Here is a 24,419-nt window from a genome sequence, read left to right as displayed (position 1 = left end):
GAGAGTTTAAAAAATTCTGAGCTTAACAAAGAGGATATCCCCTTAACCATAGGTGGAGACACTGCTCTCGCAGTTTGACTTGTAATAGAAGATCCGAGTAATTATAATGATATGTTTCAGATTGGGAACTTGTAATTAAGATCCGAAGGAATAAGTGTAGATATAGGTACCAAGAAAAAATATACCTACATAAGAAGATATGTTGAGGTATGTTTCTGATATTATCTAATTTAATGAAATACCTAAGGGGTACTGACTGAACTGATATATTATGTTGTTCTTCTTCTTTTAGTTTTCTACGTTCGTAATTCATTTAACTACAAAGATGTCTTTATTCAGTTTGTTAATCTAGCTAGGTGGATACATAATATCGGTTTGCATTTCCGTAACTTCTAAAGATATACGTTAATATAGGGTGGGGATTAATATGTATGTTGTTGACAGGTACTTACCTCTATACTCGTACGTAAAATCTGGCATCTCATAATGCGTCAAAAGAAATGTGTGTCACAAACATTGAGTCAGCCCTACACCGTCACAAGAAATGACCCACAATCATTGGGAAATTCGGAAAATTTTATTTTAACAATAGGTATTTGTTGAAAGAACTTTTTTGGGTAAGTTTTCAGCACAGTTAGTAATTTTCACTTACGTACTTACATCACTTTTTTTTCTCACTAGAGCAGCCTTTAACTGCGGAGATTACATCAATCAGACTTTTATGCAACCTCACCTTTTCCGCTAGAATTTCAACCAACTCAATTTTTTCCTCACGTGGCTAAGTTCAGGCTGACACGTCACGACACGTGTTTTCCCAGACCGTAATCCGTCTTAACCTTAACCACGCATAACGTTGCTTAACTTCAGTGATGGAAAACTGGTACATTCAATAAGCTAAAGCTGCTGACCAAAATTATCCGGCCCGAAGGACCAAGAAAACTTTCACGTCAGAATGGCACTCCGCGCAGCGTGCCGATGGTTTTCATCTTGATAAAAGTAGGTATATTTGTGACGTATTATCTGACTCATCGTGTATAGGACTTCTCTCGGTGGTCGCTAAATATGAGAGAAATTCTCAGAGGAGAGAAGGGAGAGGGCGAGTTCAACAGTCTAAAAATAAGTCCGAACAAAACATACTTCAAAGCAGTTCGAAACGTTGCACAGTACCGCATCTCCATTCTGCCAGAAGGTGGTGGAAACCGTGCTAACCGTGTCGGTAGAAATCGCGCGGATATAAAATCTGAGTGCAGTGAAGTGGATTCCTGCTAACCCCCTCTTCCGATCTCTCTTCCTTCCACCCCCTCCTAATTTTGATTTATAACCCCCCCCCCCTCCTCTCTCTCTTCTGTTGAAAGCTGGGGAAATTTATTTATGATAGGTGTTGATAAAAAAAAAAAAAATTAAAGTGTCACAACCTTAATAAATCATGCTTGAAAGTATGGGGAAATTTTTTTTTTTTTTTTTTTTTTTTTTTCATTAACGAACTGGACGCATTATGAAGTGTATTATGGATATCAACAGCTTCATGAGTATTTATTTTACAGGAATCCTAAGATAACTTATGTAGGTAGGAATTCTTCGCGAGATTCAGTTGGAAACCTTTATTTTATTGTTCACACATTAGAGATACAAAATGGAGCAAAATAATAATAAAAATAACACATCCTAGGTAAATATTTAGGAAAGAATCATTTTAGACTCTTATTATTGAGGAAATACGTATACATGAGTTACAAAGATAGGTGATGAGGGCGACAAAAAATAATAATAAATAATTCGTATAATTTAGGAAATTTTCTTACAAGAGAATCTTTACACTTAGTCAATTAATAACGTAACAAATAGATAGGATGAAAGAAGAAACCGACCTATCTCTTTTTCGTGAATTGGAAAAGATGAACAATGAATGTGAATTGCAATCTAACAAAGCTAATAAATCTACTAATTCGCAAATATGACAAAGTTTGAAGCTATCTATGATTTCATTATTAGGTACACCTATCTACTAATAGCTTTTAAACTGATTATAACTGAATTGTTGTTATCGAAATAAATAAAATAAATTTTGACAACCACCATAGGAACTCCATCGCATTTTTACTTTCTTCAATAATTTAGGTACTCTTTTGTTAAAGGAATTCATATATCTTAGTGGTGTATTAAATTGTTCGATCCATTAAAATCATGTTTTCGACTTTGTAATATCTCATTAAAGTCATTAATAAAGTTCACATCATTGGATTTCGACAGAAACGCATCCAGGTACCGTAACGCTCATTGTCACTGACCTTGGCAACATGGCTAATGGCAACACTGTTAATGACGGCCGTGATTCTCTGACAGGTGACATTCTTATCGTGACTCCCCTGACAGTTACGGCATGATGCTTGTCAGAATAGGTAGGTCAGTAGATAACAACCACATCAGGTATCTAGGCTCAGATAACAGTCCTATTGCAGTTGGTCTGCTTGGGTCTTTACTGTGTCTATTACACATGTGATCAAATAATGTGTTACATGGTGTATCAAAATAGTTTTCAATATAACTGTAAACTGCACTGATAATAGCTGACAGCTTTATGAAGGCATTGTTGAGAAGCCTGTATTAAAGATGCATTGTGTGAGGGTGTTGGATCAATTTATTCTACTATTGATTAGCAAGAAAAATAAATTATCCAAATTGATAACTCCATCAGATCATAGAAAGTCAGAACAAGTTCATCCAACGTTATGCGTGGTTAAGACGGATTACGGTCTGGGAAAACACGTGTCAGCCTGAACTTAGCCTCGTGAGGAAAAAATTGAGTTGGTTGAAATTCTAGCTTTAAAAGGTGGGGTTGCAAAAAAGCCTGATTGATGTAATCTCCGCAGTTAAAGGCTGCTCTAGTGAGAAAAAAAAAGTGATGTAAGTACGTAAGTGAAAATGTGCTGAAAACTTACCCAAAATGAAAGCAAACAAGCTAATGGACTTGGCTTGATACCTGTGCTGAGCGGCGTTCACTTTTACTCAGGTAACATTTCATATTTTTTTTACATCTGACCCTAGGGGGCTTTAAAAAATCCCAGCGGGAGCGAAAATTACTAACTGTGCTGAAAACTTACCCAAAAAAGTTCTTTCAACAAATACCTATTGTTAAAATAAAATTTTCCGAATTTCCCAATGATTGTGGGTCATTTCTTGTGACGGTGTAGGGCTGACTCAATGTTTGTGAATCACGTTGAGAACACCTGAGGTTGCTGCTTTGTCATTAAGAATATCTTTTTCAACTTTCAAGTCAGAGTTTGTGTATTTTGTTTCCCACTTTACGAAATCGTACCGATCCTTATTCGGATAGACTGATCACTGGACCTGATTTTGAAGTGTCATTTTCAGTGTCCAGGCGAGAACCGAGATGTGTAAAGAAGTGATTCTGTTTAAGACCATGTTTGTGACACACATTTCTTTTGACGCATTATGAGATGCCAGATTTTACGTACGAGTATAGAGGTAAGTACCTGTCAACAACATACCTACATTTTATTCCCCACCCTATATTAACGTATATCTTTAGAAGTTACGGAAATGGCAAACCGATATTATGTATCTACCTAGCTAGATTAACAAACTGAATAAAGACATCTTTGTAGTTAAATGTTACGAACGTAGAAAACTAAAAGAAGAAGAACATAATATTATATCAGTTCAGTCAGTACCCCTTAGGTATTTCATTAAATTAGATTTATTAGATAATATCAGAAACATACCTCAACATATCTTCTTATGTAGGTATATTTTTTCTTGGTACCTATATCTACACTTATTCCTTCGGATCTTAATTACAAGTTCCCAATCTGAAACATATCATTATAATTACTCGGATCTTCTATTACAAGTCAAACTGCGAGAGCAGTATGTGATCAAATAATGTGTTACATGGTGTATCAAAATAGTTTTCAATATAACTGTAAACTGCACTGACAATAGCTGACAGCTTTATGAAGGCATGGTTGAGAAGCCTGTATTAAAGATGCATTGTGTGAGGGTGTTGGATAAATTTATTCTACTATTGATTAACAAGAAAAATAAATTATCCAAATTGATAACTCCATCAGATCATAGAAAGTCAGAACAAGTTCATTACAGACTTAGCTTAGGGACTTTATCCACCCTCAATTTCTTTCTCTTTCCCGTCCTAAAGAAAACAACTTTGAAGAAAAATGAAAGCAAACAAGCTAATGGACTTGGCTTGATACCTGTGCTGAGCGGCGTTCACTTTTACTCAGGTAACATTTCATATTTTTTTTTACATCTGACCCTAGGGGGCTTTAAAAAATCCCAGCGGGAGTATTTCTTACGTTTCTTCGTTCATATAATCACGTTGAGAACACCTGAGGTTGCTGCTTTGTCATTAAGAATATCTTTTTCAACTTTCAAGTCAGAGTTTGTGTATTTTGTTTCCCGCTTTACGAAATCCTATCGATCCTTCTTCGGATAGACTGATCACTGGACCTGATTTTGAAGTGTGATTTTCAGTGTCCAGGCGAGAACCGAGATGTGTAAAGAAGTGATTCTGTATAAGACCATGCAAGTTCATCACAGACTTAGCTTAGGGACTTTATCCACCCTCAATTTCTTTCTCTTTCCCGTCCTAAAGAAAACAACTTTGAAGAAAAATGAAAGCAAACAAGCTAATGGACTTGGCTTGATACCTGTGCTGAGCGGCGTTCACTTTTACTCAGGTAACATTTCATATTTTTTTTTACATCTGACCCTAGGGGGCTTTAAAAAATCCCAGCGGGAGTATTTCTTACGTTTCTTCGTTCATATAATCACGTTGAGAACACCTGAGGTTGCTGCTTTGTCATTAAGAATATCTTTTTCAACTTTCAAGTCAGAGTTTGTGTATTTTGTTTCCCGCTTTACGAAATCATATCGATCCTTCTTCGGATGGACTGATCTCTGGAACTGATTTTGAAGTGTGATTTTCAGTGTCCAGGCGAGAACCGAGATGTGTAAAGAAGTGATTCTGTATAAGCCTTAGATTTTGACCTCAAATCACTAAATCACTAGATTTGCCAAGAATTCACTAAATTTAGTGAAAAATCACTAAGAGTGGAGACACTGTGCGAGAGCTTTGTTTAATTTCACTGTTCGAAATGTTCTGTCGGGTTTTTTGATTGACGTGAAATTTAATTGATGTCGGAGGTCGGATCGAGCATTCGATTTCGATCCATCTATTATCCGGATAAACTTACGAGCTTATGGAGTAAACTTCATCGACATCTTTTATGTTTTGTAATAAGAAGGATACCTTTTTCAATATTGATCCAAAAATGAGGTTGAAATCGACATCTTGGATAGGATATGATTAATTAAATTCCAATTAATTTCACAGATTTTTTTTCAATATAAGTAAATTAGGATTCGTTCCTATCTACTGAGATGAATGAAAGCTTGAAACTTTTGAAAAGAGTATATCTATCAATCTGCTTTGGAAAGGCTAAAATGAATCCTAATAATCGGTTTTGGAAAAACAACAACTCTAAATTCTCATCATAGATCATCGTTTTTAAAAATCAAATATCACTTATCTTTTTATTTTTTCATTAATTATAAAATATCTTATTATAATTAAAAATAAATACAGTAAATAAATAAAAATTAATCGTATACATTCAACTTCACAGCTTTTGTGTAGATTTATATCTTTTAGTATAATATTGTGTGACAAAAAAGGAGAGTAGGTATAATTTTATAAATCTAACGAAAAATAAAATGACAGTAGGTATTGAGGCAATTAACTACAAGGGTCTAAGAAAGCACCCCTAATGCTTCTAAAAATGGAGCACACAAATTTTGTTATTAGAGGAACATTTTCCATATTTAAAACAATTTAATAGTATTATTGAAGAAGTAAAATTTGCAAACAAGGCATTTAAAACTGCAAAGTTAATTTAACTATAGGGTTTCTACGTTATGTACTCTTCACCTTTCGGTCTTTCACGCGCGACCAATGATTAAATTCCAAGAAATGTCAGTAATCAAATTTATAATGTTGAAGTTTAAAATGTCAACAATCAGATTAACAGGTTGTTTACGATTCCTGTATTTCAGCAATTATCAACCATAAATGTGTTCATAACTTTTTTTCAAGATTTCTTTTTCAAGTGACATGTTTCTGACAGGAGGGTTTCAGGAGTCCTTCGGGGTGAATTAAAAATTCTACCGATAGGGACGTGAACCGAAAGAAATTGAAATTAAAATAAAAACAAGATCTTGAGACTGGTTTGAAATGTTTGACGTTTTTGTCCTTTTCAAATAAAAAGGGGGGCGTAGGTTCAATTTGGGAGGGCTAGTCAGTAGGTATCTGCATTTCTAGGGAAACATGACTTTGGAGGGTGTTATACAAATAAGTATTTGAATTATTTATTGACTTATTACCTACTAGCACAAAACATCACCATCTAAATAAGATGCCAACTGCCTGAATTGATTGTATCCTCATTTAGGTGTTCTCATGAAGTGACAAAAGGTATGTTCTGAAACCAAGTATGTACCACTTTACTACTCGTAATGTTGATAAAATATGGGTCACTTTGAATTTGAAAGGAAAATACACAACATCAATATGGATCCTTATCTCTAGATTATATATATAATTATGGTCGAGTCAGACGTCTTTAAGAAACTTCTAAACCTTAGACTGATCTGGTTCTGAGGTCAGGATAGTCCTGGATCACCGCAATAATTATATCACTGTCCCTTACACCATGCTATAATTATCTCAAGTTATGAAGTAAAGTCTAGACTGCTTTATTGGTCGTGAATGTTACCTCCAGAACTTGAAATACCCGTGTAGTTGGCTTCTTCATTATTTTTTATGACCTCAATCATTGTGTTCCTTGTTCCAACTGATTCGTTTTCATTTTGTTCGAGATATTGCCGGCGTTAGGGAGATAATGTTGAAAAATGAACCTTGTATGAGGTGTTAAAGACCTAAATAGGTACGTATCTCAGGTGAGTTTGGTAAAACTCTCGTGCATTTTGAGATAATGTTCGGCAAGTATGAACCCTCACTGTCCCTTACACCATGCTATAATTATCTCAAGTTATGAAGTAAAGTCTAGACTGCTTTATTGGTCGTGAATGTTACCTCCAGAATTTGAAATACCCATGTAGTTGACTTCTTCATTATTTTTTATGACCTCAATCATTGTGTTCCTTGTTTCAACTGATTCGTTTTCATTTTGTTCAAGATATTGCCGGCGTTAGGGAGATAATGTTGAAAAATGAACCTTGCATAAGGTGTTAAAAACCTAAATAGGTACGTATCTCAGGTGAGTTTGGTAAAACTCTCGTGCCTTTTGAAATAATATTCGGCAAGTATGAACCTAAGGTACCTAAGAGATGATCATTATGAAACGGGAAGATGGTGGATGTCAATTATTTGCTAAAAAGCTATCTGAGGTACTTAATATAGTCTGTTAGATAACATTACAAGCAAATTTCCTGGTAACGTGAAAGTAAAATGACTTGTATGAGGTGTTAAAGACCTAAATAGGTACGTATCTCAGGTGAGTTTGGTAAAACTCTCGTGCATTTTGAGATAATGTTCGGCAAATATGAACCTAAGAGATGATCATTATAAAACGGGAAGATGGTGGATGTCAATTATTTGCTATAAAGCTATCTGTGGTACTTAATATAGTCTGTTAGAATAGATAACATTACAAGCAAATTTCCTGGTAACGTGAAAGTAAAATGTAAACAACAGGTTCTTATAGGTAGTTTTAACAATCAAAGGCAAAAAGACGTATACGTGGATTACATAGGTTAAGTCCATTTCGCTATGAATCAAGATACCAACAATATTGGAGTATTTCAGATTATGGGTAAGGCCTCTTGAATCATTCAGCAATGGACAGGAAGGAAAATACTTTATAGGTAGTTTTAACAATCAAAGGCAAAAAGACGTATACGTGGATTACATAGGTTAAGTCCATTTCGCTATGAATCAAGATACCAACCATATTGGAGTATTTTAGATTATAGGTAAGGCCTCTTGAATCATTCAGCAATGGACAGGAAGGAAAATACTAAAAGAGTCGAAGCCTTTCATGAAATTGCAGTTATGAAATAGGCCAGAAAATGAATGAAGCATCAAAAGAAAGAGAGGTAGGTACTAAATCGTATGATTACAATGAAATTACAAAGATGAATCAAGATACCAACCATATTGGAGTATTTCAGATTATGGGTAAGGCCTCTTGAATCATTCAGCAATGGACAGGAAGAAAAATACTAAAAGAGTCGAAGCCTTTCATGAAATTGCAGTTATGAAATAGGCCAGAAAACGAATGAAGCATCAAAAGAAAGAGAGGTAGGTACTAAATCGCATGATTACAATGAAATTACAAAGGTAGTTACACATTACAAGAATTACTTACACACCTCATGAGGAGCTTTTACTCTTCTTCATCTTCCTCATATTTGAGTGGCGGGAATACTCAAGAGTCATAACCAGACATGGGAGAGCTGTAGTCCCCGTTCATATTCACGCTGTATCCCATGCTGTCCTGGGGCCCCCCGGGGGGTGCTGGAGACATCATCGGTGTGGGTGTACCTTGGGAGGAGGGACCCATGCTGTATGGGGAAGCACCGGCTGCTTTCTTGGCTGCATAGAGGTTCGCTTCTTCTTGGGCTTTACCGATGTTCTTTTTATAGCGAATTCGTTTGTTGCCAAACCAATTACTTACTTGAGATACTGTAATATTGCATTTCCTAGCCAGCTCCTCCTTTGCTTCTTCTGACGGGTATGGATTGCTTAGGTGGGAGTAGAAGTATTCATTAAGGATCTCAGAGGCTTGCTTGCTAAAGTTTCGCCTTTTCCTTCTAGCATCAAGGAATCTGGATCTGAGTATCATGACAGCCTCACATGTGCTTTGCTTCAATTGCATTTGGATGGATGAGAATTTCTTGTGGATGATCTGTACCATCCTCTCTATCTCTTTCGGTGTGATGGGCCTCGTCCTGGATTGTTCTCGCAGTAGATTCATTACATGTGTCGTGAACTCATTACATGCCTGTTCATACTTTTCTAATTCTTGGTGGTAAATTTGTCGGATCTGAGCTAGTTTTGCTCTGTAGTCAGAGTGTTCTATAGCATTGTCTGGTTGTCCAGGACCTCCTGAAGCTGCAGCAGATGCACTAGCTGCCGCATTAGCACCTCCACCTTTCTCAGGTCCTGCCACTCCTTCAGCAATAAGCATGTTGTCCAACCTCATCAGTTGTGGATCAGGGGGTTCTTCCTCTTGTGTGTTTCTCAGACTAAGGACAGTTTTTTCCTTGATTTCGCAAAGGACACTGAACAAGGAGGGTTTCATCCTATGGCAATTCAACGTGTGCTTCCTGGCTTGAGCTTCATCCAGACATTGATCTGTTATATTCATGATTTGCTGCAGGATTTCACCAATGTCTTGTTTCCTAGGTTCGAGGTCTGGTGTTGGTGTTCCATGATCCAATCCGTACGCTTGCTGCTGTCCCATGATTCCCACGGGATGCATTCTATCATCCATGTTGAACAATCACTTAATTCCACAGAATAATCTCGAATTAAACAGAATAACAGTTTACGTTAAAAAATAAAACATGGTAACAATTATACGTATACAAAGTTGTTATTGATTGAAAGTGCACTGAGGGAAACAACGGAAAATTTTATTACGAGGGAAAACGAAAGAAAATTATTTATTTTTAAAAGGAATTATAATCGAAATGAACTACTCGCGGAACACGCCACGATAAAGCGCGATTTTAAGACGAAATTATGTAGAAAAAAATACTTATTTGTTAGGAAGAGAAAAACAAGTCATTTAATTTTTTAATACACGACAATCTACATGTAAATTAACGATAAACAAAAAATCTGGCGAGCACTGATGTGTACTCTGTGCTACCCAAATGCTATTTACATGAAGAAACAACAACAGATACACACACGAGCAAGCCTTGAACTCGCGACCAATGAGATGGGAGTTTGCGCATCTCAACCTAACAATATTGTTACAGACGTCTACATCATCTGAACATAGAACTACAATACAACACATTGGGGCGTACTTTATGCTGGGAGCAAAAAAGACTTGGTTTCCCGGCTAAAAAATCTAGAAATTGCAAAACTTCTGGGTCTTCTGAAAATAGCCTATGCCAAACTACAACTAGACTGGGAAAAGTTCGTAGACATGATGTTGGTTCTTTATCCACACCCGAAAGATACCTACAGCCCAAGATTTCTATCTAGGTTACGAGTAGTTATCATTACAACAATACTTCCGACTTCAGGTGATATCTGCACGTGGTACAATATGAATTTGATCGAAAGAAGTTACGGACCTTCGAGGTCCTCTAGGCTGCGAACGGTTTGTTCGATTTACCTTAAAAGTATTCAACATCCAAAGGACATTTGCCCATTAGACTTTGAACCGGATCGTGCTTTTGAGGACCCCGTTGAGGCTCGATAGCGTCTTCAGGAGTCCAGAGGGACTCTCCTTTCTTAGCGAGTTCACTGCATGACTGGACCACTAGTTAGCAGTTAAGTGACTCACACACTCGTATTTATGAACAAGAATGATCGTTCTTAGATCAGTCTCAAGTCAAAATTGAACAGTCAAATGCCTTGAGACTATGCTTAGCACGAACTTAAGAGCCAGCATTTTGTTCATAAATATGGGTGTAAGATGTTGAAACTGTTAAGAGGCATTTAGTAAGCCGCATCTTCCGAGCAATACACATCCCGTCGGTAACGTTTGCCCATTAGACTTTGAACCGGATCGTGCTTTTGAGGACCCCGTTGAGGCTCGATAGCGTCTTCAGGAGTCCAGAGGGACTCTCTTTTCTTAGCGAGTTCACTGGATGACTGGACCACTAGATAGCAGTTAAGTGACAGATGTTGAAACTGTTGAGAGGCATTTAGTAAGCCGCATCTTCCGAGCAATACACATCCCGTCGGTAGTTTGATTATAGGCCTCTACTTCGCTGATTGAGGAAATGTCCATTACCATTGTTTAGCAGAATCCATTTATCTTTGTTTTAATTAAATATCTTAAGTGAGAAGAATCATCAGGAGGGGAGAACGGGATGGGATACAGGAGAACAGATTCGGAATTGTTTCTACAGGGATGTTATGTTCCTAAGGATCTGCTGGGGAAGGAGGGAGAGGTTTGTGAGAGAGGAGAGGGAGGGAAATCGTATAAAGAGAAAGGGAGATAGAAGGGAAGATTTGAAATAGGGAGAAAGAAAGAGAGAGAGAGAGAGAGAGAGGGAGAGAGGGAGAGATAGATAGAGAGAGAAAGATAGATAGATAGAGAGAGAGAGAGAGAGAGAGAGAGTCAGAGAGTGTAGTATGAAGATGGAGGGAGATGAAAAAAAGTTTTGGGAGAGGAGGAAAACGGAACTGAAGCAACTGTTTTTGTATCTTCTTTCTCTCTCTCTCTCCCTCTCTCTCTATTGTTACAAAAAAATCCAAACTTATGCAAAACGCAATGCAACGTTGTGACGTCACTTTTACGAGGATCTGATAAAATAGGATGGTGAAAAAAGAAGAAGTGACTTGTCTCGTACCTACTATACGAGGAGTGTAAATTTATTATAATTTATGTTTAACAAGAAGTTTAGTGTGGTTTCAGACATTAGGAACATTAATTTAAACCCGACCTACCTCAACGCGAGAAGCACGGGCTTCCTTGCGGACTCTGTTCTTGTACGAGTATGAAACAATGTTTGGGTAGATTTTTAGCTAAATTTCCTTTAGATATGAGCATTTTTTTTTTTCTGAAGTTAAGTAACGTTGTGCTTGGTTGATATCCGGATGGGTGATGATCTGGGGAACGTGCTGCTTGCTTTCTTGTTTAGGCCTTACACACGAAGGTTAATGTGAGGTTGCCGAATGGAGGGTAATCCCCTTTACTAAAAACGTCAGCAGTTATACATTTAAAGTCAGTTTAAACTCTTTAAGCTTTAAACACTTTATTTGAACCTACTTAAAAAAAAAAAAAAAAAAAAAAAAAAACAAGAGGGGACAAGAAACATGTCATTATCATTCACCTAATTATTTTGTTCGAGGTTTCAGACTGAGCCAAATTCCTCAGTGAGGACACTATTTTTGCAATTCTATTTTCCCATTTGAAAACAATGGGTAGCACTTTGAATTCCACAGTCGATTCCTCTTCAAGTTTCCCATAGTTTACAGTCATGTGTGGTCCTCATTAATCATGGGATTTGTTACAGTCAAACCTGGTTATAGCCAAACCTTGCTCTAGAGGCAAAGTCTTCTCATTTAAAGGATTTTTTGACAAAAAAAGAAAATCACACGACTTTCTTATTGAATGTTGCTCTGATGACGTCAATGAAAATTACATTTTTAGTAGGTTTAGGTATGCTTCTGAGGGCGATGTCTGCCGCAAAGCAATCACCTTTCTTAGACCGTGAGTAGAGCTGAAAAAACGCCAGTTCGAGACTGCACTGAAAAACTGCAAAATCCAAGCAGAGATTATTAAGGATGTTCAGGTAATACAGCTAGTACCTGATGTTGTATGTGTGTGTGTGTGGAATTTTTAAATGAAAACAAGCAAATCATCGTGAAATTTGTGAATAAACTTTTTTAGGCCTTCATTATATTGGGCAGATAAATTTTTCCCAAGTAAAAATAGCTACTTACCTCCCAAGATGACTAATTAACTGCCACGCTTCCAGTTGCTTAACTTTAGTGACCTGTCGCCTGTCGAGAACTCGGGAGCCAGTGAGCCAGTCAGTCGATAATCTTGATTTATGATTTATTAGGAGATAGAAAAAAAAGTAAAAAAAAAAAAAAAAAAAAAAACTTCCACTTAAAAATGGTAAACTGTTTGTAGAAGAATCCACTCAAATATGTAACTTTGCCTATTTAAGGAATTTTTAGTTCCAACCTTTAACCATTTTTATCAAATTCTGCACTACAGTCGAACATGTCTAATTGGGAACTGTTGAACTGGATCAGAAATTCGAAACCATCCAAATGAGTTAAATAATTGAACAGTTGAGTTTGAGTATTCATACAGAGTTTAACGTTCAAAATCCTTATTCCGGCACACATTACCCACCAATGTTTGATTATCTGGACACGTTTTTGCCGGATCGAAAATTCTCGACTGAATAACCGAACTTGCTGGTGGAGGAGTGTCTAGAAACAAACAACAAAATGGAAGAAATTTGATTTTTCCTTTCTTTGAAGAAATAATTATGTAGGCTGGTGTAAAAGTTGGTCACCTCTTGCCTGTACCATTGTCACCTTGTGTGATATGAAAACATAAGAAAAAATGTTTCAGAGGTTTGATACAAAGGGAACTGTAACTGCTAGGGTCTTATATCGTCCCGAAATTGAAGAGAGAAGGAAGACAGGATAGGAGAAAGCTAGCCGTTCCGAGAACGAACCTTCAGGATAAAATCCGCGCCGGGCGGGAATCGACCCCGAGACTTAGAGCTTATAAGGCAGATGCTCTACCCACCGAGCTAACTAATAGGCTGGCAATTTTTTTTTCTTTCTCTGACTAGTTTTATCTAAGGTAGATCAAAAAATATTCCGGGATTGCGTAACTTTTTCCTTACCCGGTACTTTCTCTTTGCAAACATTGTTCTCGTCCAGGACTTGATCTTCTGGACATGTCTTGCTCGGCCAGGACTCTGTATCCAATTCCTCTGGTCTGCACTTCCCGGCTTCCATGACTTCTCCCGGCGGACATTCATCAATTCGAGGAAACCATTTCCTATTCTGGTAAATTTTCGTTGTAACAGCAACCTCTGCAAACATACACAATAGGAGAGGATTGAATTGGTCCAAGCCAGCCGCGCGCAGCGGCATGTGTGGCAATCGCGTGCGCTGGCTTTTCCCAGTCCCACTCAGGTTGGGTGAGGAGGGATTAGGGAAGTAGCTTGTCGCCGAATGAAGGGCAAACCCCTCGTCTGTCGCTCGTTCTGAGAAGACCTCAGTTGAAACGCTTGTAGTCAAATTGTATAGATAATAATTTGAGTATGTAATTAGAAATACGAGGTCCGACAATAAAGTTCCCGGAATGCCCCCATAGCTCCGCACGTACTACACATAGAGAAACCAATGTATCCGTAATATTCGTTATATTTTAGACTTCTAGAGCGTCATTAAAGTACCTATATTAATTGTTGAAGCGCTTGTAGTCAAATTGTATAGATAATAATTTGAGTATTAGAAATACGAGGTCCGACAATAAAGTTCCCAGAATGTCCCCCTAGCTCCGCACGTACTACACATAGAGAAACCAATGTAGGTACCTATCCGTTATATTTTAGACTTCTAGAGCGTCATTAAAGTACCTATCTATATTAATTTTATTTGGAAAACTCTGGATCTTCATGAGGTAATCTGGTTTTCACTTACCTGGACTCGGAATATTTGGCATTGAATCAATAACAGCTGTTCAATAACGACTATCTGTGGTTGAACAACAATTGAGTGGTCCGGTGCCAGACTTGCCTAACCCACAAATTTGAAAATTTCGAGTTACCTCCATTAGGAGGAAGTACTAAAAAAGATCTGTTCCCAGCATCGACAACTATGTTTCCAAATGTCTGACTACATGAAATACTATGCTGCTGGAATACTTCATTTCAGGGTTTTAAAATTTGGCCCAACTTTAGGTCTCATTATCTCAATTTGAAGAAACTGAGGGTTAGGCAAGTCTGGCACCGGACCACTCAATTGTCTTCGGTTTAATAACAATCGTGTCTGGTTTGATGGTGGTTGTTTGCGGTTCGATACGGTTTGATATTTGGGCCAGAGGGTATGTCTTTGGTTTATTAACTGTTATACTTCATTTCAGGGTTTTAAAATTTGGCCCAACTTTAGGTCTCATTATCTCAATTTGAAGAAACTGAGGGTTAGGCAAGTCTGGCACAGGACCACTCAATATTGTCTTCGGTTTAATAACAATCGTGTCTGGTTTGATGGTAGTTGTTTGCGGTTTGATACGGTTTGATATTTGGGGCAGAGGGTTTGTCTTTGGTTTATTAACGCGACCAAACACTTACAAAGCAGACAAGCTACCCTCAAAGCTAACTAGGCTGACTGCGATCTTTTTAAAGCACTCAAGAGCTATCAAAGAATCCTTTGGGAAGCTACTTGGATCTCGGTGAGATAAGCTGGTTTTCACTTACCTGGAATCGGAATATTTGGCATTGAACCGATGACAGCTGTTTGCGGATTAGTAACGCCCTTCTGTGGTTCAATAACGACAATCTGTGGTTGAACAACAATTGTCTGCGGTTCAATACCGGAAGTCTCCGGTTTTATAACGATTGTTTGCGGTTTAATAACAATCGTGTCTGGTTTGATAGTGGTTGTTTGCGGTTCTATCCGGTTTGATATTTGGGGCAGAGGGTCAGTTTTTTCAGTTTTTGGTTTGTTAACTGTTTGCGATTCATTGACGATTGTTTTCGGTGTGATAACGGCTTTCTGCAGTTCGATAATGTTGGGTATTTGAGGCAAAGAGGCCATCTTTGTTTTAATAACGACTTTTTGCGGCTCGACATCAGCGGCAGTTTGAGATTTGTCAGCGACTATCAGTGGTTCAGTACGGCTTGATGTTTGCGGCAAAATGTCTCTCTCTGGTTTAATGTCTGCCTGCGCTTTACTAACGCCAATCTGCGGTTGAATAAGACTTGGTAGTTGGGGCAGAGACGCTACCTGCGCCTTCGGGGTTGATATTTCTGGCAGAGGTAGAGAATAAGTTGAAAGACTCAAAACAAGGAGGCATGATATAAACAGGGTTGTCCTCATCTTGGCCTGAAATCATACAGGGTGGATAGGTACCTATCACTTACCTCAAAGGTGAGCCAAAATGATGAATGGAAACGAGATTTATATTCAAATTTGTTTGTTTGTTTTCTCATCGTAGGTACTCAGTACTCCCTAGATAACACGAACACGTAAAAAAGTAGGTAAGTAGTTAGAAATTGAAAACGATTATGCACTTAGCATTTGCTTCCTGTGAATAATAAAATTATTATTCTTGTCATTGAGACGATTGTGAATTGTAAAATGTCTATTTGCATAACAAATGACACTTACCTGCCTATTCTAGCTCATAAATTGCATAACACTTGAGCCTTTGAGATGACTAATCCATAATATTATAATGTAGGTAAGTACCTACTTATCTATCTACCTACTAGGTACCTAGGTAATCTTGATACATACCTACATACATCATTATTTTGAGTCAGGTGTAAAGCCCGATAAGTTAAGCATGTAGTATTTACGATAAGTACCACAGATACCTACCTATTTATAAGTACTTGAGTACCTTAAGATGCAAATTTAATTTTAATTTAAATCATCCAACCAGAATTTTTAAAAGAAATAATAGAAAGTAAAAATCGAATCGGTTCAAGTCGTGTTCAAATTCAAAAGGTAAAATGTGAGAGGCATCAAAGATGAATAGACATAAAACGCCTGGAAATTGTTGTTCCAATGCAATGTGCCGTGTATTTTCCCAGATGATTTGTGACCCCATTTGCGTGTATGACGTCACAACCTACAGCAGTACGCTTCGTTCAAGTTCGGGTAATCTCGTTAATTTTTTCTCTCCGGCCATTGATGAGGTGAAATCGGTGAAAATTTCCAAAAAACTTTCCAAGAAAAACACTTTCCCCAGTAAAAAAACTTGTGTTTAGGTTCCATTTTCCACCCAACCTAAGTAAGTACGCCTTTGTTTATTGTGATTAAGTTTTGGTGATGGATTTTCGGCTTTACATCGACCTTTACCTTGACAATAACCCCCTGGACCCGGTGCTAACCAGGCGACATGCCATGCCGATGGAATTAACTTGTCTCACTTCGCTTTCCTAATGTAGAAACCTTTATTTCTAACCAAATCCTAACCCTATTCCTTCCACTACTTGTGATCTCTTCATTTCCATCACCTCTTGCTGTGTTCACTTGTAAACTTTCCCAATATTTGGGGATTTCTTTCATGTCAAGCCTCACCTACTTTGTCAGGTAGCCTAATTTGCTCTATTGCTCATCACACCGCCCTAGTCCCTAGCCTAGTGATAATGATAACAGAAGCAGGTATAGGTTATTCATGGTTCATGGATCAAAGTAGATCGTGGCACATTCTCAGAAAATGTAATAAAGAAAGGATATTATTGATTGTCTGGCAGTTTGTGATGTGTGACTCAGTAAAACCTAACCTCCATTTTAATTGCAACATTTTGGCTAATAGAGTACTTGCTGATGGTTTGATGATTTTACTCCCATCAATTTTGACTATTTCTTTTACCGTAAATAAGGTTTTGATTAGTTTTTGGGTTTCAAAACCCAAATTATATCCTTTCTATTGATGATTTAGGAAGGGAAATGAAGTTAAATTCACTAGAAACCACCTTCTATCCTGTCAAATTCATCAACATTTAGGTAAAAATACAAGATTAGAACATTTGGAACCAGGGCTAGTTAAGTTTCAACACATGGTGAAAATTTTCAAATGCTGACAGCCAAGTGTGATATCTTCCAACTTGAAGTATCCATGTTAAATTACTCAATCTTTACTTGACCCATTACTTAGAAAGAATTGTGAAGGGGTACCTACATGGCATGTCACTTTCACAAAGGAGGTTTTGTTTAATCTGAGCACAGTCTTAAAGCATGCCAAGAGATAAACAAAGATTTCAAAACAAGATTGTAGAATTGGTGGTTATATACTTTTATAGGGAAATGACACTCACACTCATAAAATATAGGTTTCGATAATCACTGTAACCAAAAAACCAAATAATTATTAAAATCAGACACTTACCAACCAGGAATCAAACCTTCTGTCATATGCAACACTGATACTTTTTTATCTACAGAAAATACTCTGTGCACAAATTAAAAAAAAAAAAAAAAACCATACAGATTACACAATAATGGAATTATTCTCCTAATACATATCTACCTACCTACATTTTCTTTCTAGTAAGTTCCTGTAAGAAAATGAAACTAATGTCCAATTTGCAACATAATTATTTTCAATTACCTACCTATAAATTTACTTCTAATTATCTCTCCTAGAAGAACAGGAAAAAATGTTCTGAGGTTTTCTCTATTACCATTAGATTGTTTTTGAGCTTAGCACTTTGATCACCCTGAGGTCTATTTCACTGTAAGTCATTCCCTGAGACACCTAAATTACATCCCCATCATTGAAGTTAAGTAAGTAGGTATGTAGGTACCTACTTAGAACTTTTTATGGCTCTATTCAAGATTAACAATTTGCAGAGGTGGGATTTTGGGGTTTTCTCATATAATTTCACATCTAATTAGGAATATAAGATGAAATTCTCTAAGGTTGAAGATAATAAAATTACTCTTCAATTAGGCATTTTGAATTCTTGAAATTTGAATTCTTGAAAACATCTTTGAATTCTTGAAAGAAAACTTGTAACACTTGATGCTAGAGAAGTAGGTGGGTACCTATTCATGATAAAAATTTGTTAATCATAAAAAAAAACTGTGTCCATAACCATTAGTGAAGAAATTAAGCATATCAGATTGATAAAAAGGATGTTAGTTAGATCTGCAACATACAATTTTTGATAGGTCAAGGTTACTTTGATTAAACATGAACTAGTGCTTTTAAATGGTTAGGTAAGTGTGTTTTTGTTGGGGAAAGAAAATTCTCTGGTAAATTCAAAGCTAGTTATTATCTACTCATTATACAAGATTTTTAATAATAGCAAGACATGCACTGCTCCATTCCAAAGAACCTACACCACACAGCCAACAATGTGACAATTAGTGGTGAAGTAAACACAATCTTCATTGAAATGGATTGACTTGTTTCTCAGATACTCCACCTTCACTGTGTTTCTTTGGTACTTTTCCTCTGGGCTGCACTAAAAGCAACTTAACAAATTTTTACTTGACAAATTGCAAAACTTTGATGCCCTAGAACTAGGTACTTATAAATAATGCTTGTAGAATGGTTTGAAAGGTTAAGGTACATACCTATTTCTTCTTTAATATTCCATCATAACTTAAATACAGTGCATGTATCTAGGCTCTACATGACAATATTGTGAGAAATATTTTTGTACAATTACCTTGACAAGAACCCCCCTGGACCCGGTGCTAACCAGGCGACATGCCATGCCGATGGAATTAACTTGTCTCACTTTGCTTTCCTAATGTAGAAACCTTTATTTATAACCAAATCCTAACCCTATTCCTTCCACTACTTGTGATCTCTTCATTTCCACCACCTCTTGCTGTGTTCACTTGTAAACTCTCCCAATATTTGGGGATTTCTTTCATGTCAAGCCTCACCTACTTTGTCAGGTAGCCTAATATAATTTAGCCTAATTTGCTCTATTGCTTATCACACCGCCCTAGTCCCTAGCCCAGTGATAATGATAACAGAAGCAGGTATAGGTTATTCATGGTTCATGGATCAAAGTAGATCGTGGCACATTCTCAGAAAATGTAATAAAGAAAGGATATTATTGATTGTCTGGCAGTTTGTGATGTGTGACTCAGTAAAACCTAACCTCCATTTTAATTGCAACATTTTGGCTAATAGAGTACTTGCTGATGGTTTGATGATTTTACTCCCATCAATTTTGACTATTTCTTTTACCGTAAATAAGGTTTTGATTAGTTTTTGGGTTTCAAAACCCAAATTATATCCTTTCTATTGATGATTTAGGAAGGGAAATGAAGTTAAATTCACTAGAAACCACCTTCTATCCTGTCAAATTCATCAACATTTAGGTAAAAATACAAGATTAGAACATTTGGAACCAGGGCTAGTTAAGTTTCAACACATGGTGAAAATTTTCAAATGCTGACAGCCAAGTGTGATATCTTCCAACTTGAAGTATCCATGTTAAATTACTCAATCTTTACTTGACCCATTACTTAGAAAGAATTGTGAAGGGGTACCTACATGGCATGTCACTTTCACAAAGGAGGTTTTGTTTAATCTGAGCACAGTCTTAAAGCATGCCAAGAGATAAACAAAGATTTCAAAACAAGATTGTAGAATTGGTGGTTATATACTTTTATAGGGAAATGACACTCACACTCATAAAATATAGGTTTCGATAATCACTGTAACCAAAAAACCAAATAATTATTAAAATCAGACACTTACCAACCAGGAATCAAACCTTCTGTCATATGCAACACTGATACTTTTTTATCTACAGAAAATACTCTGTGCACAAATTAAAAAAAAAAAAAAAAACCATACAGATTACACAATAATGGAATTATTCTCCTAATACATATCTACCTACCTACATTTTCTTTCTAGTAAGTTCCTGTAAGAAAATGAAACTAATGTCCAATTTGCAACATAATTATTTTCAATTACCTACCTATAAATTTACTTCTAATTATCTCTCCTAGAAGAACAGGAAAAAATGTTCTGAGGTTTTCTCTATTACCATTAGATTGTTTTTGAGCTTAGCACTTTGATCACCCTGAGGTCTATTTCACTGTAAGTCATTCCCTGAGACACCTAAATTACATCCCCATCATTGAAGTTAAGTAAGTAGGTATGTAGGTACCTACTTAGAACTTTTTATGGCTCTATTCAAGATTAACAATTTGCAGAGGTGGGATTTTGGGGTTTTCTCATATAATTTCACATCTAATTAGGAATATAAGATGAAATTCTCTAAGGTTGAAGATAATAAAATTACTCTTCAATTAGGCATTTTGAATTCTTGAAATTTGAATTCTTGAAAACATCTTTGAATTCTTGAAAGAAAACTTGTAACACTTGATGCTAGAGAAGTAGGTGGGTACCTATTCATGATAAAAATTTGTTAATCATAAAAAAAAACTGTGTCCATAACCATTAGTGAAGAAATTAAGCATATCAGATTGATAAAAAGGATGTTAGTTAGATCTGCAACATACAATTTTTGATAGGTCAAGGTTACTTTGATTAAACATGAACTAGTGCTTTTAAATGGTTAGGTAAGTGTGTTTTTGTTGGGGAAAGAAAATTCTCTGGTAAATTCAAAGCTAGTTATTATCTACTCATTATACAAGATTTTTAATAATAGCAAGACATGCACTGCTCCATTCCAAAGAACCTATTAGTAGGTCGTTCGCTCCGCAATCTTCGTTATATTATATAAGGTGGTATAGGTTCAATTTGTTCAGGTAATCCATAACCATGGCGGAGTCAACACTGGCGAGTGATTTGACTAGGGATGGATTATGTGACCAATTTATTGTCTATTGTCTTCGTTGAAATTGAAAGACTCTACAACCATGGTGATATTTTTTTTTCTTTTACAGGATGGCTGTGTGGTTACTCTCTCAAATTCGACTCCAAGGATGCCAAGCTGAAGGCTAACAGATTATCTCTTGGCTTTGTGGGCAGCGATTTTGTATTCCACACCAATGTGTAAGTTTGGGTATAGCTTCGAAATCAAAGACAGAAGGAAGATAGGATAGGAGAAAGCCAGCCGTCGCGCACGAACCTTACCTGCTTAGGATAAAGTTCGCTCGGGCGGAAATCGAACCTGAGACCTAGCGCTTGTAAGGCAGACGCGCCACCCTCCAAGCTAACTAGTCTGGTAATTTTGTTCGTTATTTGGCAGAATTGTCCATTATACTTATTCTTTCATGTATTTACCCTTGCGACATTATAATGTATACTTGATGCAAGTAAATAAATTTCAATTTCAATTACAAGTAGGTACATGAGGTATGTAACATACTCTGTCTTTTCTCTAGTGACGACGGCAAACTGTTTGGCGGTACCGTGTACCAGAAGCTGGGACCCAAACTGGAGACCGGTGTTCAGCTCGCCTGGTCCTCGGAGTCAAACGACACCAAGTTTGCATTTGGGTGCAAGTACGACCTGGAGAACCAGGCCAGTGTACGAGCCAAGGTGAACAACGCAAGCCAAATTGGACTTGGCTACTCCCAGAAGTTGAATGATGGTGAGTTATTTTGTTGTGTACATATATAAAGCTTAGGTACCCGAGATCAATATGATTTCTTTTTTTTTTTTTTAGCCTTAAGATACCATATCTTTGAATTGAGAAATCACATCGAGTTATTGGTTGCGGGGGAAAAATTCAAAATATAATATGAGGGATTTTTTTCTCTTTCTAAAATTCAATGTTTTAACTCAGCTTTGTGCCATTTTTAACGCTTAGCATACCTTTTCCCCATTTTATTTTCCTCTCTCGTCCCCTAACTACGTTTTCCTCACTTTACATCTCCATTTACGTTCCTCTTTGTTACCCTCTCTCTGTTTCTCACTCCCCTTTTGTCTTTCTTTTTGACTCTCTTTCTCCATCTGTTCCTTCTCTTATTTACCTCTCTCACTCATCCTTTTTCCCTCTGTCAAATCTACTGCAATTTTCTCTTCATAAAAAATTGAGAAAAAAGAATAAGAAGTGGAGGATGAGGGGGAATAAGGACTGGGAGGAAGAGAAGGAAAAAGAGAATAAAAAGAGAAAGAGAAGAAAAATATGAAAAACTAAGAAAGAGAGGACGGAAGGAGGAAAAGGAGAAGAGGAAGGGGAAGAAGAAAGAGCTTTGTACACAGGAATAATAATATCTCTATTTTGTTCTGTGTTTTATTGAAAGATATTGAATACAGGATGTTGATAAAAGGAGGCAACTGATGAATTTTATTAATGTTTTGTGACGGACACTTGTCCAGATGCCAATCAGACACAACGTTGTTTAATTCTAGTCGTCTGTCGAGAACAGGTATACCTACATTCAACGCGTTTGGTCTTCTCCACGTTTCCGTCTTCGTGAGATGGGGTTCTATCTGGAAACCACTCGGAGATGGTTGCCCGATGGTGAAAGGATTGACTGATCCTTAGGCCCTCTGGACGTTCAGAAACAATATTTTGGTCTCCTTTGGTGTCCAATTCAAAGTGCTGCAGGCTGCAGTACCTAGCAAGATTAACTTTCACAAGACCCTGATTTGCTGACGCGAGCGAAATTCTCTTAATATTTCTCTCCCTACCACTTCTTTCGCAGTCTCTCTCCCTACCACTTCTTTCGCAGTCTCTCTTCTGTCTTCACAATATCCCCCTTCTGTCTTCGCAATATCCCCCTTCTTTCTTCACAATATCTCTCTTCTGTCTTCACAATATCCCCCTTCTTTCTTCACAATATCTCCCTTCTTTCCTCACAATCTGCTCTCAGAGAATCCCTCCTGTAAGCTCCTACTTCTTTTCTGCTCCCTCCTTCTCTCAGCTTCCTCCTCCCTATCTTCATATTTGTCTTCCTCCCCCTGCCAAGCTGAAGGCTAACAGATTATCTCTTGGCTTTGTGGGCAGCGATTTTGTATTCCACACCAATGTGTAAGTTTGGGTATAGCTTCGAAATCAAAGACAGAAGGAAGATAGGATAGGAGAAAGCCAGCCGTCGCGCACGAACCTTACCTGCTTAGGATAAAGTTCGCTCGGGCGGAAATCGAACCTGAGACCTAGCGCTTGAAGAAGAAGAAGAAGAAGAAGAAGAAGAAGAAGAAGAAGAAGAAGAAGAAGAAAAGTTAACACCTACACAATATTTTACTATAAACACCTATAGGATTTCCGGATCGCTCTATTGCACCCCCGGGTGCATTTTATCCCTGGGGTGCAAAACTTGGCAACGTTGGTGTCGGGGAATAATTGAATCTTATAATTCCCTCAATATATCCCTCCCTCTACCCTTAACTCCTCCTCTCTTAATTTCTTCAGTATCTTTCCCTACCCCCTTTTACCTCCTCCTCCTCCTCTTTTTCTTTTACTCTCTCCTTCCCCTCTCTTATTTACCTCAAAATCTCCCTCCCTCTCCTCCTCTTCCTCTCTTAATTTCACTCTCCCTGTCTCTTCCCCACTACCTTGCTTATCCCTGGGGTGCAAAACTTGGCAACGTTGGTGTCGGGGAATAATTGAATCTTATAATTCCCTCAATATATCCCTCCCTCTACCCTGAACTCCTCCCCTCTTTATTTCTTCAGTATCTTTCCCTACCCCCTTTTACCTCCTCCTCCTCCTCTCTTTTACTCTCCCCTTCCCCTCTCTTATTTACCTCAAAATCTCCCTCCCTCCCTCTCCTCCTCTTCCTCTCTTAATTTCACTCTCCCTCTCTCTTCCCCAATACCTTGCCTCCCTCTCTCTTGATTTCCTCAATATCTCCCCCCGCTCTTAATTCTCTCTCTCCTCTCCCTCTTAATTCCTTATTCCTTCCCTCTCCCTTCTCATGAACTAAGAAGGACAAGAAGTGAGGAAGCCGACATGAAAATAGAAACTAAGTGCTAGAAAGAATTTCAAATTGAATGGTAAAAAAAGAGTGATAATAATACTAATACTCGTTATATTGAATAATAAGGATGAAGTCAGAAGGAAGGAGAAATGAA

At 37.4% G+C, this 24,419-nt stretch overlaps 3 protein-coding genes across 5 annotated transcripts; 1 reads left to right on the top strand and 2 right to left on the bottom strand.

Moving 5' to 3' along the window:
• Positions 1-8,309: 8,309 nt before the first annotated feature.
• On the bottom strand, positions 8,310-9,967 carry LOC103519393 (homeobox protein extradenticle). Its single transcript, XM_008484482.3, has one exon. It carries the CDS (start codon positions 9,552-9,554, stop codon positions 8,487-8,489), a length of 1,068 nt encoding a protein of 355 aa, XP_008482704.1. The 5' UTR covers positions 9,555-9,967; the 3' UTR covers positions 8,310-8,486.
• A 2,946-nt stretch (positions 9,968-12,913) lies between these two features.
• LOC103519383 lies at positions 12,914-17,923 on the bottom strand. 3 transcript variants are annotated; one of them, XM_026830924.1, is made up of 4 exons: positions 17,844-17,923; positions 15,202-15,829; positions 13,621-13,812; positions 12,914-13,195 (listed from the first exon to the last, which is right to left on the bottom strand). In XM_026830924.1, exons 2-4 carry the CDS (start codon positions 15,821-15,823, stop codon positions 13,077-13,079), a joined length of 933 nt encoding a protein of 310 aa, XP_026686725.1. In that variant the 5' UTR covers positions 15,824-15,829; positions 17,844-17,923; the 3' UTR covers positions 12,914-13,076. The 3 variants fall into 3 exon arrangements, with proteins under 3 accessions (XP_026686725.1, XP_026686729.1, XP_008482694.1); XM_026830928.1 differs by lacking the exon at positions 17,844-17,923 and adding an exon at positions 15,946-16,037; XM_008484472.2 differs by lacking the exon at positions 17,844-17,923 and adding an exon at positions 15,868-16,021.
• Positions 17,924-21,252: 3,329 nt separating this feature from the next.
• Positions 21,253-22,019, top strand: LOC103519449 (voltage-dependent anion-selective channel-like). The gene is made up of 2 exons (XM_017448255.1): positions 21,253-21,449; positions 21,782-22,019. Exons 1-2 carry the CDS (start codon positions 21,253-21,255, stop codon positions 22,017-22,019), a joined length of 435 nt encoding a protein of 144 aa, XP_017303744.1.
• Positions 22,020-24,419: the final 2,400 nt, after the last annotated feature.

Source organism: Diaphorina citri, unplaced genomic scaffold (assembly GCF_000475195.1).
Source record: "Diaphorina citri unplaced genomic scaffold, Diaci psyllid genome assembly version 1.1 scaffold65, whole genome shotgun sequence".
Lineage (NCBI taxonomy): Eukaryota > Metazoa > Arthropoda > Insecta > Hemiptera > Psyllidae > Diaphorina > Diaphorina citri.
Note: the sequence above shows the minus strand (reverse complement) of the source record. Positions and strands in the feature narration are given on the sequence as shown.